At 37.7% G+C, this 16,823-nt stretch overlaps 2 protein-coding genes across 2 annotated transcripts in view; one reads left to right on the plus strand and one right to left on the minus strand.

The window, feature by feature from the left end:
* The window catches only part of SLC39A9 (solute carrier family 39 member 9), a 52,043-nt gene extending 49,216 nt beyond the window's left edge, over positions 1-2,827 (minus strand). The window contains exon 1 of the mRNA XM_019641341.1: positions 2,020-2,827. Within this exon, the coding sequence (XP_019496886.1) occupies positions 2,020-2,115 (96 nt within the window). The 5' untranslated portion in view covers positions 2,116-2,827. The remainder of the gene's footprint in view (positions 1-2,019) is intronic.
* A 354-nt stretch (positions 2,828-3,181) lies between these two features.
* On the plus strand, positions 3,182-16,326 carry ERH (ERH mRNA splicing and mitosis factor). Its single transcript, XM_019641271.1, has 4 exons — positions 3,182-3,274; positions 5,413-5,500; positions 9,962-10,082; positions 15,798-16,326. The coding sequence occupies exons 1-4, from the start codon at positions 3,272-3,274 to the stop codon at positions 15,898-15,900; spliced, it is 315 nt and encodes a 104-aa protein (XP_019496816.1). The 5' UTR covers positions 3,182-3,271; the 3' UTR covers positions 15,901-16,326.
* Positions 16,327-16,823: the final 497 nt, after the last annotated feature.

Consider the following 16,823-nt stretch of genomic DNA (forward strand, 5'->3'; position numbering starts at 1 on the left):
AAAAAAATTAAATTAAAAAAAAATTCTTTGCGTTTGGCTAAGTTCTATACAACTTTCATTTTTATTCTAATAGCTCAAAATGCATTGTTCCTGCTGTAATAACAAACAGATACTGTGAATGCTGATTTATAGCATTTTAAAACCTACAGTTGGAAAAGAACACATAACCATCTATTTAGAAAGCCAATAAATGAGGTGTTGTACTAATTATTTTTATTAATGGCCTGGTTAATTACACCACTCATGTACACATTTCCTTTCAGTGAAAATTAAAATAGCATATATCTGTATATTGCAAAAATCACCCAAGACAGTTTGAGAAAATACTGAAATGGGAAAAGTCCTAAGTATTTTATAGAAATAAGAAGTTTTATTGGTTTTGTATTTGAATTATAATTTTTGATAAATGTTAACTCAATAAAATTTTAAATATACAAACCTACTTAACCTCACAAATGTCAGCCTTATTAAAGTCAATTCAGTTCTGATGTATTACAAGAAAATATGGTTTATGTTAGAAGAAAGACAGCAGGCTCACAAAGCACTGGGTGGGCAGGTAGCCAAAATGAGTTCAGTAGGCTTCATGCATAACCAAGGGGACAGTGACAATCTACTACTCAGCTCTAGCCAACTGTTGCCTTGAAGAAATACAGACAAAAACAATAATAATAAAACGAAATGGTCTGAAATGGTCTAACAAATTAAGTCTGTGGGCTAGGTTTGGTACAAGGGCTACCAGTTTGCTACCTTTGCCACAATGGACAGAGTAGCTAACAATTACTGTGAGAAAAACCGAGATTTAAAAAACAATTTTGATTATAACATACTTCATGAACTTATCCAAGTTACATAATTTGAGTCTCAGTTTCCTCATCTGTACCTCACTGAGTTTTTAAAATGAAGTTAGGTAATGTACATGCTCAAAAAAATTTAGCTCAATGTTGGCATTAGATGCTGAGGAGTACAGATACAAAAAATAAATGGAAAGGAAGCAACAATTCAAACCTCCTTTCCAGCTGGCTGTGGGCTTTACTATTTCTCAAACTCATAAGGCCTAGTCCCACCTTCCTTCCCACCCATTGGCTATTTTCTTTACCAGCAAAGGCCTACCTCACACCTCATCTATACCTTTCCTTTCTCCTCTCCCCTGTCCTTTCTTTCAGGACTGGCAGTAACACGAGGGCCTGTTTTACTGCTGAACCCCAGGGCATACTCATGTAATCCTGTTTCTCCCAATCCAGTCTTTCCTTTCTAAATCTTTGAGCACTGTGTACGTGTGAACTTTTTCTGACAACCTGAAGAAGCTATCTGCATTTTCATTGAATAATGTTTTCATCTATCTTTCTTCCCTGTTAATTTTTGTTCAAGTAATGACAACCCAACGAATTAACCAAAAACGTCAAACATATTAACAAAAAATTAATATCTAAGCAAATGGATTTGAAAACTTTGACTATCCAGTCCAATGCTCTCCTTTTTTAAAAGGAAATGTGAGTTAAGAATCTAATTTAAGGTTTTTTTTAAATAAGCATTTTTGTTACTTCATTCTAATACAGGTAACTAAAAAACTACCTTACTCCAAAAAACTATACTTGATTTTCTCAAAAAGAGAAGTTATATTGATTTCAACTCATATGAATAAATAACATTCACTATTTACATTTCTTTGTAGCAATCTGGAAACTTCATTCCTTGAAACTCCTGCAAATCAAAAGAATGTTATGGTTCTTCTCTCCAGAAAAATGCAGAGCCCCAAATCTTTGTATGCAATTCCCTGAAATTACGTACAGAGTACTCCAGGATCTGCAGTGGATCCACCCACCCTATAGTAATAACTCTAACACTGAATTTCAGGTTTGTTTCTATTATTATACGTTATGCATCTTTTTAAAAGACAGTTTTCCTTAATAAGACCTTTAGCTCTGAGATTAACTGGGGAAGCAGGCAACTTCCCTTTACAGCTGTCACTACTTCCTAGCAGCCATCCTGACAGCTAACACAAAATTGAGAGTTTCTTACCTCTGAGAAATTAACAGCCAAGGGAATGATTCCAGCCACGTAACATCCCACCAACATAGCCAGAGACAGCAGACTAATGGAGATGAAATCATCCATTCTGCCCTCCTTTATTCACCTACCACCACCAGACTACAAATTTTCAGTGTCTTCAAAGGGTGCTTAGGTTCTTAAACGCGTGTGGTGATTCCAAGAGAGCAAGTAGACTTTCCAGTTCTTTCGTCCTCCCCACCAGAAATGTTCGAGGCACCTTTCTCTTGAGCGTACCTGGAAACAGCCCCCTTTTGCTGCTATTAGCACCAGAAAGAACTTTCGGCAGTCTTAGGTCCTAGCCCCCGTGTTTTCAGACGCCAGTCACTGGATTCCGGTGGGTAACAGTTACAGAAGGGAAAAGCAATGGGGAAAAGATGCAAAAGAGCGACTTCTTCAATCGTCGGAATGAGGATGGCACAATGGGCCCACTCCCTCCACAGACAACGTCTCAGGTGGCAGCAGGAAAAGAAGGAAAACCCAAGCGAACTTGTTCGTTCTCTCGGAGCCCCTAGTTCCCTGGGGGCACCCTGCTGGTGATCCCCACAGGCTGGGACCAGCCCACCAGTCCCGGCAAACTCTCCTCCGAGTCTACAATGGGGAAAGGAGTCCTACAAGTCTCTAACGACGGGTCTTAGGTATTCAGCAGCGAAGCCGACACAAAGCTGTCTCTGCCCTACGCCCGGTGCTGCCCACATTACTCCACTCTGCAGGGCTTTGACCCGCAGTCACAGATACTACAGCTGCCATGGCCGCCAAGTGGCACCCCTTCACTACATTCACTTCCGGATTGCCTCACCGCCCTCTCCTTTAGAAGAGTACATCCGGGTTACAACCGCCCTTTGGCCCGGGATTCCTATACTGCCGCCATTTTTGAATAGGGCTAATAAAAGCTGACTTGTGTCACTAGCTACATCGGTTATCACTTTAGCAGTATGTCTAATAACGAGAGTACAGAATACAGAGTTTTGAAAAAAAGATTCTTTTTTTCAAGTTCCGAAAGATTCCCTGTGTATCTCATCGCCCTTAACCAAGATGGCTGAAACAGAGTCGATATCTGCTCTAGCTGCCGAAATGCGTGAGACTCTATGGTCCAAAAGGCTCTTTCGCGCTTCTGACGATTTCCGGTGGCTATTCTCGCGGGGATTGGCAGTTGGCGGCGTTGTGGCTAAGCTCGTGTGCGGCGGCAGTGTCGGCGGCGGCTGCAGTGAAAGAGTTTGGCGCGATGGTAAGAAAGGCCTCAGCGGCTCCCCGAGTCCTCAGCCTCCGGGTGAACCCAGCCTGGTACATCCTTTGCCCACCTAATACAGCGCGAGGATGCTGCCGCTCCCCGGGCCCCCAGCTTGTGGGTCGAGGCTTCCCGCCGTGGAGACGCTGGGCCTGGCGCTAGGCCCCGGAGCGCGGGTCCGCCCTACGGTTGCGCGCCCTCCTGCTGGCTCCGGCGAGGCGTGTGGTGGTCAGGATGCGCTTTCTCCGTATTGCTCCTTGGTGGAGACAGGCAGTAGGATGTCTCCCTCCAAACGTTCTAGCCTGCTGTAGGAACAATGGCCGAGGAATGCTTGACAAATCTGTTCCCAAAGCTGACAGTTTCAATTTATTGCACTCAAAGTGTGGGCCTGTTCGTCTTTGCTTTGTAGTGGGCTTTCTCAACTACCCCTCCCCCCCGTTTTTTTCTGTGCTCTGTCTTTTAAAAATAAATTAGTAAATATACATATATATATATATTTAATATAACTTTTTTTCTCTTTTCCAAGACTCCTAGATGCCTGGTTTGGCGTTAGTCTCAGCCCCCAGTCTTGTTCTTACCCATATTTATATTCTCTGTGACCTGGAGGGCTGGGGAAAGAAAAAAAAAAAAGGCCCAGCTGAGGGTCCAGGTTCCTTAGAATCTGAGTAGTAGTGGAGTGGGTGGGTGGTTTTTTGGTTTTGTTTTGTTTTTTATTCACAAAAAGGAGATGCTCACGGGGATTATGAGAAATCATGGTTACTTCCACACTTCAACTTTCATTTCTTAGTTACTGCAGTAACTGTTAACAAGTTATGCAGCTATTGTTAAAAAGGCACTTTTTCAGGTTGAAATTTTCTGAGTTGAGATATTTATGTGTTTAACCCAAAAGAGGCTCCCAAAGAGGACTAGGAATTAGAAAAATGGGGTTCCAGTTCCTGTTTTGTCATAACTAGCAATGTGACCTTGAGCAAGTCATTTTACCTCTATCCTTTCTCTGCTTTCTATGTTATTATTTGGTATTGTGTAAAAATGCTTAGAATAAAATCTGAGAAAGTGACAGCAGTTAATATCAACTACCATTCTTGTTGGACATATGTCAGTGATAATTCCTTATCTGTCCAAATAGAATTAAAAAATTACAATTTGTATTTAAAGCAAACAATTATTGATTCAGAAGTCTTAAGTATTTTTGCTTTACGGGAGATACAAGCTTCAATTTCTTTCAGAGCTAATGAGCAAATTGTATGTATCATATTGTTCTTAGGGTTCATGTTTGTGAGACTTTAAAAAAAATTAACAAAACCAGATTAACCGTTCATTACAGTGACTCACAGCTGCTTGGTAATCATAGAGAACAGGGATTTTATTAAGATAATTCTGCATAACTTCCTGACTAGGTTTCACAATCTTATTTCCCTATTGTAGCAAATATAAATATACAGAGGATGCCCAAAAAAATGTATACACATTTTAAGAAAGGAAAAAACTATTAAAATTGTAATACAATGAATGACGCTAGCATTCATTTGATTAACACCATCTTTTGAGTGAACATCATACTAAACATTGCTACTGTAATTCAATTCAACTTTGAAAAGTAATACATAGATAACATCTCTTAAAATGTGTACATTTTTTGGCACCCTCAGTGTGCGTGCCCTGTGTGTGTATGCCTAAATGTACTTATGTTTTGTGTGTGTGTATTTTTTTAAATTATTTTTTTAAATACATATTTTGTACTAGTCATTCCCCTTAGAAAAAAGACCACAAGGAAGTCAAGGACCAGATCTATTTCAGAAGAAGGAAAAAAACTGATAAGACAAATATATTTGGATTTTTAATAAAACCAAAGGGTTCTGAAAATAGCTCCAATAGGAGGAAAGTGACCAAAACTGGTTTGGGAGGTATTACGATCTTAAAACTTGTAACAGGAAAGCACTGCCACTTAAAAATAATAACCATTTTGACTACAGATTTGTAAATTTAGTCAGTTTTTTGTTCTTAGTCATTTTTGATCCTTGTCATTGGACAGTAAGTATTGAAAATCGTGAAAGTTGCCATGAAGGATTTTATATCATACTATGAATTCTCAAATATGAGTTAGAAACTTATATTGAAATCATGTTTTTCCCCTGCAGTCTCACACCATTTTGCTCGTACAGCCTACCAAGAGGCCAGAAGGAAGAACTTACGCTGACTATGAATCTGTGAATGAATGCATGGAAGGTGAGTTTAAACACTATAATCAAGGGGTAGAAATCGGAGTTATTTTTTTCCCTAACATTCAACATACCTCATTTAGGAGCTGGGTTTGTTGTTTCCTCCAGATTTCTTGGATTGTTAATCTGAGCAGAAGTAGTAGATATTTAGGGATGTTGTTAGAAAATATAAATTAGCTCAGAGAATAAAAGCAAATGGAACCAAATCAGTATAATTTGTTGTGCTTTGATAAGCGGACACTACCCTGAAAGGGAACTATTAGCCCTTAATGTTTCTTTACTCAGTAAACCATTAGATGAGAGCACATTGATTGGATTGTCACAAATTGCACTCATCTTTACATTTAGTCATTGCACCAAGTAAACCAGTTGTGCATGCCCTGCACTCTTTCTAGCAGATTGTCCACTATTCTTCCAATAAAGATTCTATAGTCACTGTTTTGCTGCTGGGCATGACTCTGAATTTGTTGCTATCCAAAGCTAACTGGAGTAGACTTAAAATCTGTCCATTTAAAGCCAACAATGGGTAGACCTGTGAAAAAAAGCTACCGGTACTTGTAATAATTAGACAGCTTCTGGGTAGCTGGCACCATGCTTTCCTGGTTGCCATCAAACTCTGCTCTGATTTTTAAAGAAGAGCAAAGTTCTTTTCACGTCCCTTCTGCTGACATCTGTGCTTGCCCTTAAGGTAGATTTTGTCTACATGTTGTCTTAGCAGATTGTGCCTTATCTATGATATGTTTGCTCTTTGATTCTGCAATACTGTGTAGACCTTCACTGATTTGAGAGAAGCCTAACTTTTTAAAAAATTATTATAATACACTTTATTTTTAGAGCAGTTTTAGGTTTACAGACAAATTGAACAGGAAGTACAGAGAGTTCCTGTATATTCTGTCTTCCCACCCCCCATATAGTTTCCCCCATCAGTAACAACCTTGCATTGGTGTGGTACCTTTGTTTACAGTTGATGAATCAATGCCTCCATAAGTTTGCCTTTTCCAGAATGTCACATGGTTGGGATTATACAGTACGTATGTAGCTTTTTCAGTCTGGCTTCTTTCACTTAACAGAATGCATTTTAAGTTCTTCCAAATCTTTTTGTGGTTTAATAGCTTTTTTCTTTTTTTCTTTTTTTTTTTTAAGCTGAGCCATCCTGCTACCTGTTGGCAGCCCAGTGGCTGCTCAGCTCAGGCTGGACTCGAACCGCTGTTGCTCAGAGCTCAAACTCACTTTTTTCTTTTTAAATTAGAAATGGTGATTTATGTACCTGAAGCTGATATCATATTGAATTTCAACTGTAACTGAAAAAAAAAGTAATAATAGTAAAAAAAAAAAAAAAAAGAAGAAAGAAATGGTGATTTACTTTCCATTTAAAAAGTTAAAATAGAATTACTGAATCAGTTCTCACGTGGTGGTTGCCAAATGGTAACATTTTAATTTTTCACTTTTACAGTGGTTAATATTCCTCTGGAAAGCAGAGCTTTCCCTCCTTGCCCCACCCCCTTTTTTAAATTAATAGATTTTATTTTTTGAGTAGTAACTAAAGTCCATAGTTTACATTAGTGTTCACTCTTTGCTTTGAACATTGTATGGGTTTTGATGTATGTGTAATGCCATTTACTGCCCTAAAAATCCCCTGTTCTCCACCTGTTCCTCCTTCCCATCCCCCCAAGCCTCTGGCAACTGCTGATCCTCTTAATGTCTTCATAGTTTCGCCTTTTCCAGAATGTCATATGGTTGAAATTGTACAGTATGTAGCTTTTTCAGATTGGCTCTTTGACCTAGTAATATACTTTTAAGGTTCCTCCAGAGCTTTTTGTGACCTGATAGCTCCTTTCTTTTTATCACTAAATAATATTCCGTATGAAGGTACTACAGTTTGGTTTGCCATTCACCTATTGAAGGCCATCTTGGTTGCTTTCAAGTTTTGGCAATTATAAATACAGTTCCTATAAACAATTCATGTGCAGGTTTTTGTGTGGATGTAAGTTTTCAGCTCCTTCGTGTAAATAGCAAGGAGTGTGATTGTTGGATCATATGGCAAGGTTATGTTTAGCTTTGTAAGAAATTGACAAACTGTCTTCAGACAGAACTGTATCATTTTGCATTCCTGCCAGCAGTGAATGAGATTTCCTATTGCTCCACATCCTTGGTAGCATTTGGTGTTGTGTTTTGGATTTTTGCCATTCTGATAGATGTATAGTGAGATCTCATTGTTTTAATTTGCAATTTCCTAACTACATGATGGTGAGCATCTTTTCATAATGCTTACTTGCCATCTGTATATCTTCTCTGATGAGGTGTCTGTTCAGATCTTTTGCCCATTTTTTAATTGAGTTGTGTTTTAGGAGTTTTGTATATTTTGGATAACAGTTCGTTATCAGATATATGTATCGCAAAGATTTTCTTTCAGTCTGTGGCTTGTCTTTTCACTTTCTTGATAGTGTCCTTGAAGCACAAAAGGTTTAAATTTTGATGAACTCCAACTTACATATTTTTTCTTCTGCTACTTGTGGTTTTGGTGTCATATCTAAGAAGTCATTACCGTATCCTAAGTCATGAGGACTTGTGCTTGTATTTTCTTCCAAGGGTTTTATAGTTCAGGCTCTTACATTTAGGTCTCTGAGCCACTTCGAGTGAATATAAATGCTTTGAGGTATGGGTCCAACTTTATCCTTTTGTATGTGAATATACAGTTGTCCTAGCACCTTTGTTGAAAAGACTGTTCTTTTTCCATTTTCTTGGTATTCTTGTCAAAAAGCAGTTGACCATAAATGTGAGGGTTTATGCGTATTTGTGAACTCTCATTTCTATTCCATTGATCTGTATGCCTGTGATTACGTACCGTATTTGCCGGCGTATAAGACGATTTTTTGGCCCTGAAAAATATGCCTCCAAGTGGGGGGTCGTCTTATACGCCAGGTACACTTCAGATAGACTGCCCATAGTGCTTGCCCCGTGCCATAGTGGCCTCCCGATGCCCGCCCACTTCATTCCACATACCGTTCAGGCATCAGCAGCGCTGCTGGGTGTATGCTCGGCTGTTATGCGATTTTGCTGTTATGCGATTTTACCACACTCGCAAAATCTACAGTACCAGTCTATAGAGTGTGTTTTCTTTAGTGAATTACCGGTATGTTTACCGGTAATAAACTTGCACTGTTTTATGTATATGTTTGATTACATACAGCCTTGTGACAGTTTTCCTGCATGTCATAAGCATTTGAATATAAATTAAAATGTTGAAATCAAATCTGATATTGTTTTACCTTTTATTTGGTGTGTGGAAGGTGTGCGGAAGAGGGGGTAGTCTTATACAGCGAGTATATAACAAACTCTGTATTTTGAGTGGAAATGTTAGGGGGTCGTCTTATACGCTCAGTCGTCTTATACGCCGGCAAATACGGTATAAGCATTACCACACTGTCTTGATTACTGTAGTTAGTAATAAGTTGTGAAATCCAGAAGTTTGAGTCTTCCAACTTTGTTCTTCAAGATTGTTTTGACTACCCTAAGTCCCTTTTATTTCCATATCAAATTCAGGGTCAGCTTGTCAATTTCTGCAAAAATAGCTCGAATTTTGATAGCGGTTGCATTGAATCTATAGGTCATTGTGGAGAATATTACCATCTTACTATTAAGTCTCCCAATCAATGAACATGAGATATCGTTCCATTTATTTAAATCTTTACTTTCACTGATGTGTAGTTTTCAGTGTGTATCTTATGCTTTTAATTTGTAGAGTTTATTCTTTATTGATGCTATTATACTTGGAGCTGTTTTCTTTCATTTTCAGATTGTTTATTGTCAGAGTATAGAAATACAATTGATTTTTGTATATTGATCTTATATCCTGCAATCTTGCTGCACTTATTAGTCCTAATAGCGTGTGTAGTTGTTTTGTGTGTTTTTTGCATTGTATCAAAATTTGAAAACAAAATAGAAAAGCATCTGTTTGTCATCCAATATTCCCAAGCGTGGTGTTTTTTTTACTCTGAGGCCTTAGGAATGTTTATTTACTTTTTTTTTTTTTTTTTAGCTGAGCCATCCTGCTACCTGTTGGCAGCTCAGCTCAGGCCAAGGCTCGAACTGCTGTTGCTCAGAGCTCCAGCTCTTAACCAGCTGAGCCACTGGGCCGGCCCCAGGAATGTGGCCCCAGGAATGTTTATTTTTTTAAAAACCTGATAAGTTTCACAACGTTATCACTTGTTTGAACCATCATATGACAAGTCTTTAAAGTCTTTTTAGATCCAGTGGCTCGAAGAAATCATTTTATTTTATTATTAAGACACAAAATACCATTTTGGTGAATTTATAAAATTTTTATAAAATTGCTAATGGTAACAATTAAAAGTGATCAACTTACTGTTTTTTTCCCAGCCCAACTTTATGAAAATACGTTTTATGATAACATACAACACTGTATCTAAAGTGTATGCAATTTTAAAATCTTGGTTTTCCCTCCTAGGTGTTTGTAAAATGTATGAAGAACATCTGAAGAGAATGAATCCCAACAGCCCCTCTATCACATATGATATCAGCCAGTTGTTCGATTTTATTGATGATCTGGCAGACCTCAGCTGCCTTGTGTAAGTATTAACCACCAGGTTCCTTAAGTTGTATTTTTCTATTATTTATTCATCTGTTTGAAGCAATTTACAGTTTGGGGAGCTCACTCTGTGCCTGACACTGATCTTTGCATTTTGACTACTACGTAGTAATTTCATCTACATATGGCTCATAAAATCAGTTGGCAACAAAGCTAAAGGCACAGGAAAATCTTAAGAATTTTGCTAATTGATGTATTTAGTATGCAGAGAGCATGCTAACTAAGAATTTCAGTCCTGGTGCCCTGTTCCTTAAACCAGTCTTTTTCAGGGGCTGGCCGAGTGGCTCAGTTGGTTAAGAGCTCATTCAAGAGTGCGAGCTCTGAGCAACTAGCGGTTCGATTCCTGGCTCGAGCTGAGCCACCAACAGGTGGTAGGATGGTTCAGATTAAAAAAAAAAACAACAACAATCTTTTTCTTGTTTTTTTTTTTCCTGATAGCCTTTGTCCCTAAAATAATTGGCTTTGGATTAAAACTAAGATTATTCTGTTTTCATGACAGTATTTTAAAAATGTAAATATATGTAGGACTGAAATGGAATTTTTATCCTATCCAGTGTTAACCATGTATATTTTGGCATGTTAGTGAGATTTTTTGTTTTCTATCCCCAGAAATTTGTGAAAATAAAGGTTTTTATCATGCCAGACACAATGCTAGAAGTAAATATGTTTCTCAGTGGTGAAAAACATATCAGTCCTAATTATTTTAATATAAAAAGTTCAGAAAACTAAGAAGCCAACAAAGCTGCAAGTATTATGCTAATGGGAAAAGAGAAATTGTAGGGAGACAACTTTTTTGAAGAATTTAGCTCGAAGGGAAAGCAGAGAAATGGGATTATAGCTGGAGAAAAAGCTTTTTTTTAAAATCTTTTTTAAGGTGGGAGGAATAATGGTAAGTTTGTAGGCTGATGGTATGTATGAACTAGTAGAGAGGGATAAATTGATAGTTTTAGATAGGATCTTGAACAGTTCATTAATGGTAAAGTAGGGAGGGCATGCAGACATGTTAGAATCTTGGGGATGTTTTTTTGATTGTTTCAGTTATCTCCGGAAAATGGGAAGCAGGGGCACTATGTGGAGTTCAGGGTGGGGAGGGGGATGTCGGAAGTTTGAAAAGAGGTAAGAAATAATCTAGGAAGGTGAAGGGAAATGTTTGATTTGATTTATGAGGTACCTGATAATGAATTTAAAATTAGTCATTGTGGTGGTTTTTTTTCCTAGTCACACTCCCCCCCCCCCCCCCAGTCACTCTTAACCTAGTGGTTCCAGGTAGAGAATTAGCAAAGATGTTAAAAGTTGAGGGTGTTTGCAAGGGAGTATTGTACAATGGACTGAATGACCATGAAATGTAAGTGGGGGAGAGACTGAGGTAGGACCTATTAATTCTAGGCCCCAGTGGGGTCAAAGGATTGTTGAAGTTGGGGTATTGGGAAGTAGTAGTGATCAAAGAATGAGGTGCTTGAAATTGGGAGATTGACGTTTCTGGTAATGACAAGGTATAGGGATCTGGTCAAGGAAGGACAGGAGACGAGATCATTGGAGGAGAAGAGTTCAAGGAACTGAGAGGTCCAGATGTCGACATAATCCTCTACTGAATATGAAATAACCAATAATGTATATATATATGTATTTACTTTCTAGAATTTAATCTGAGAATGGGAGCTTTGTTTTTATTCACTGCTGTATCCCAGTGCCTAGAAAAGTATCTGGAACATAGTTGATAATGAGTAAATACTACTTGTATTTGCATGTCACACATATATGATTTGAGGCATAGCTTTTTAAAATTGTTAGTAATTTTTCCTTGTTTTCATTACGGAGCTATATTCTGAATTGATGGAATGGTTAAACAAAAGTGAAAGAATCTGACTTCTGTCATGCTTAATTTTGCACTGACAGTTCATATTCATATCCTCACATCATTTTTTAAATGAATTACTAGTTTTATTAATAATTAATAGCTGTTATTCTGATTTTATAAAAATCACTTGAGACATCAGGTATCTAATCCTGATGCTTTGGACGTGGCAAACTTATTCTCAATAGATGGGGAGCTACTTAAAGCCAAGGGTCGTGTTTTACTCACCTTGAGAGATTGTGGTTAAGAGCTAGCTGGAGTTTCAGAATTAGACATAGCTGAGATTGAATCCTGGCTCTGTCATTTGATGGCTGCTGTGGGCAAGTTAGCTTAATTTTGCTAATCCTCAATTTTTTTATTTGGAAAAATTAGATAAATTTACCTCACAGGACTACCTGTGAGGAACCAGTGCTTGCAGTATTGGCTAGATAGTGGGAACTCCATTTTTAACTAGATTGACAAAGTCAAGGCAGAGTTTTATTTTTAATTACAGTAGGTAGATTGGTACTTTAAAATTTTCCACGAGTAGAATTATAGGTTTCAAATTCCACAAGTGAGTTAAATTGTACTGTTAACTAATAAAGAGGTGTTACGTTGGGTGTTTTGACAGTGAAAATTACAAAGTTAAATGGTTTTAAGAGATATACTACAAGAATGACATTAACAAGAGAACATAACATTTCTAACTTGGTGCCATTAAATGTAAACCAGAAACTGCATCTAATATGCTAAAATGATTTCTAATATTTGCATTATTAGTCTGAAAAACTATGAATTGTAGCTTATGTTTCTGTCTCTAATGTTGAAACTTTTTTGGCCTCTGAAAACCTTCAGAATCAAATTTAGAATTTAGAACCATTTTGTCCATGTGATTTTGTTCTGTCCCTGTTGTTATTTGAATCTTCAAGAGAAATAAGGTATTGTTTCCAAAGAGGCCACCTATTGCCATGGCACTGCACCCTGCCCTCTCCTTAATTAGGAATTGCACCTTGGACTGTTGTTAGTCCTCAGACCAGGAATTGAGTCCAGTTTTGGTTTGTAAATTGTTGTGTACTCGTTGCTTCTATTATGTTTACATGGCAACGAATTAGGACTTTTTTAAACCATTATAGGAAGAAATGGAATAAATAAGATTTTACTTTGTGATATAATTAAACCCAGGACAAAGTGACACTGCATTAATAGTAAAGTTTAGGCATGGAGAATTTGTAGTTCATACATTTGAAGTCTAAGTATAAATTCTTTGCAGTTCTCTGATCTGTATTTTTTTTTTAAGTAAGCTTTTTATAAAATTAAGATAACAGCCTTTTGAAAGTATGTAGGCTTGGGCTGGCTGAGTGGCTCGCTCAGTTGGTTAAGAGCTCACTCAAGAGTGTGAGCTCTGAGCAACAGGGTCTCCGGTTCGATTCATGCCCCTGAGCTGAACTGCCAACATGTAGCAGGATGGCTCAGCTAAAAAAAAAAAAAAAAAAGAATATGTAGGCTTTCCTTGTTTGCTTAGAGACAAAAGGGACATTTTCATCCTTAGTTATTTTAATGAGGAGGTACTCCCGATCAGCAAGACCACCTGGTAGCAGTGGAGACACTGGCAGACTACACTGCTCAGTCCCCCAGCTTTTTGTTCTTGTATAAACCTGCATTCATTGACCATAACACTAGGCTAAAAGATTCATCTGTGCCAACAGCTTGGGGTTTTGTAAATGTGTCTAACTAACATTTAGTTGTCTCATTTTCAAGCGCCAGTTAACAGCCATCAACATACAGCTTTCCATAAAGAAAGCAGTATTATTATTTCTTGAGTTGGAAAATAGCATGCAAGTTGATGGATTCCTAAATGTTCACAACCATACTGATCTTGTTTGGGAATGGTCTAAATAAGGCTGTCCCACCCAGATACTATACTTCTGAAAAATTCTGTTCCTTTTTTAGTGTTTGGAAAAGTCCAGTGTTGATATAAATATTGTAGTCTATTCTGCTATACCTTGAAGTAGACCAGATTAGCACTTATTTCATTAGGGGAAACATGAAAAAAGGATACTCAAAGAAACTTGTTTTCCTTTTTAGATATTTCTTATTGTAACTAAAGAACATTGGTAAAAAGCCAAATATATATATTTTTTATTTGGTTAAGCGTTTTGTAAAAGTAGAAAGCTTGTGGTTTTTTTTTTATTTAGCTGAGCCATCCTGCCACCTTTTGGCAGCTCAGCGGCAGCTCAGCTCAGGCCGGGAATCAAGCTGGCAACCCTGTTGCTCCGAGCTTGCACTCTTGAGCAAGCTCTTAACCACTGAGCCACTTGGCCAGCCCAAAGCTTGTGCATTTTTAATAAACCAGATTCTGACCTTACTATTCGGGAAGGATATGATAATGGTATAAAAGCATTCCTACTTTGGAGTTTGTTTCTCTCACCAGAAACTGGAGCATATAGGTCTCTAGCTCAGTGGTTAACAGTAAGAACTGATCAGAAGTGTTTTTTCTACTACTGGCCCAAAGTCACTTAGCTAATAAGTTGCTGTACGTCTTTGAGCCTTGGTTTCCTCTTTAATAATAATAATTTTTAAAAAGGGGATAATATTTACTCATAGGGTTATAAAAAGGATTGCAGTTGACAACTTATTAATACGTATTTATGTAATTTTTGCTGAGAAGGTAAAATTTGAAACTGCTGGCTAAAATGAAACAATAATTGATAAATTAGATTCTTTAGTTTTCCCAGGGTATCACTTTTTTTTTTTTTTTTGGCAAACCGCATCTCTGCCTCTCTTGGATGCCATGCAGTGTTTCCAGCAGATGGTGCACATGGCTTTGAAACACTGGGATGTGCTTTGTATTTGTGCATTCTCTAGTTACTTACTATCTGCTTTTTATGCTACTAGTTTTTTACTCCAAAAGTGAATTTATTGCCTAACCGGCTATATTTCAGTTGTAGGTCAACTACAATGTCTGTTTTTTGAGTCCTGTAGATAGCTTGAGTGATTGGCTATTAAGGGACACTTTGGACTCCCAAAATCCTGGAGTCCCATCGCAGTTGCATTGCTAATGCTAGTCCTTGCATGCCTGACCCTTCTTTTCTGATGAGAGCCATTTTGGAGCTTGTTATATCTTCTAATAACTCTCCATTGGCCTCTAACATTTATTTTAAAAAGCAAATCCTAAAATATAGGTTAAACTACCGTATTTCCCCATGTATAACATGCACCGTTTTTCGAAATTTTTGGAGTCTAAAATCTGGGTGCGTCTTATACAGTGGTTGTAGGTTTTTTACTTGCATTTCCCGCTTTTTTCGCGCTTGTTTTTGCGCTCATACAACCACTGTATAAGACGCACCCAGTTTTTAGACCCCAAATTTTGCGAAAAAGGGTACGTCTTATACATGGGGAAATACGGTATTTCCTTCTGTTAATAGTTTATGAGGAAGAAATCTTTATGGCAGTAATGTGTTTTTAATGGTTTTCTTAGTTAATTCAAAGTAAATTTAGCAAATCTGAACTTGGTACTAGTGTTTGATTTTTGTTTAATCACTAGAGGACCCATAAAAATAGTAACTGTAGGAAAAAGAATAAGCGGTTTCTGGTCTTACTCTTAAGAAATAGGTGTATAACACATTGGGACTTTAACTTAAGATCTATAGGCCGTGGTTTTCTTTTCTGCTATAAGATTGTACTAGGTGATGTAAAGTTATATCACTCAAAATTCAAGTTATGTAATCAGCTCTTTTACCTTTTCATTAAGGTCATGTGTGAATGTGCATGTCTGTGCTATCATCGGGTAGTTATAACTTGGAGTTTTAAAAACATGACAGTGATTGACCATTGTAATTGTATTACCTTTCTGTTCCTCAGTTACCGAGCTGATACCCAGACATACCAGCCTTATAACAAAGACTGGATTAAAGAGAAGATCTACGTGCTCCTTCGTCGGCAGGCCCAACAGGCCGGGAAATAGTTGTATTAGAAGCAATAAGGGGATGGGGGTGGGTTTGGAACACAGGTGTGTACAGCGTGCTGTAGTGGAAGTTCTGTATTCTCGTAATCCTGTTTCCATTTTGGTACATTCTAGCCAGGATTGAATGTGTTAGGTGAAATGTGAGGATCTGGTTCAATCTGAAAGCCCCATCACCCCCTTTTTTTTTTTTCCTGGGTTGTTTTTTGTTTTGTTTTTTTTTACTTAAGCATTTTTATGATTATTTAGATGGAAGTTGTTCTTTGTCAGCTAATGTTGGTTCCAGTCCTTCACAAACTGTTCATGCCTGCTCTGTAACATTCACTGTACTAACCCTTCTTCAAGTTGGAGTCGGAGGTGGTGACACAAGTTTAGTTATGTCCCCAAGGTCTTGTGAAAAACAAATAAATGTTCTTTAGTTATGTTTTTCCCCTGTGTGATTTTTTTTTTTTTTTTGGTCTCTGAACATTGGATTTCCTTGCAAAGCATTATCAGTTTCAAAGCCATTAGGCTGCTACACAAAGAATTTGAATTTTGCTATGGTTTATTTGAAACTAACAAGCTTTTACCTCATTTCTAACCTTGTAAGTGAATCTCATTTGTAGCTCCAAAGTACCTACTGTTGAATGCAAACATTATGAAAGACTTTCTGGTGACAGACTGTCTGTAGTAGCAGCCAGGTTAGTTCCTTAGCTTCGGTCCTGTACCCTGTGGGAAGTCCTTGTGCCCTTCTCTTAGCCTTCAGCAGCTGAATGCTGATTACCATTCTTGTATGGGAGCTATAAGGGTAAGGGAAAGACCACAGAAAAGTTACAAGATCATCTTGCTTTTAATGTAGGGATTGGTCACATTGTGACTTGAACATACACTGTATTATACCTCTAGTCATCAAATAGGTGGGCATTTCCTGACTCTGCTATTATCAC

The sequence above is a fragment of the Hipposideros armiger genome, unplaced genomic scaffold, assembly GCF_001890085.2.
Source record: "Hipposideros armiger isolate ML-2016 unplaced genomic scaffold, ASM189008v1 scaffold_59, whole genome shotgun sequence".
Lineage (NCBI taxonomy): Eukaryota > Metazoa > Chordata > Mammalia > Chiroptera > Hipposideridae > Hipposideros > Hipposideros armiger.

Coding starts and splice junctions, on each gene's coding strand:
- ERH (XM_019641271.1), top strand. Junction 5,501..9,961: donor TGTGAATGAATGCATGGAAG/GTGAGTTTAAAC, acceptor TTTCCCTCCTAG/GTGTTTGTAAAATGTATGAA. Junction 10,083..15,797: donor GCAGACCTCAGCTGCCTTGT/GTAAGTATTAAC, acceptor TCTGTTCCTCAG/TTACCGAGCTGATACCCAGA.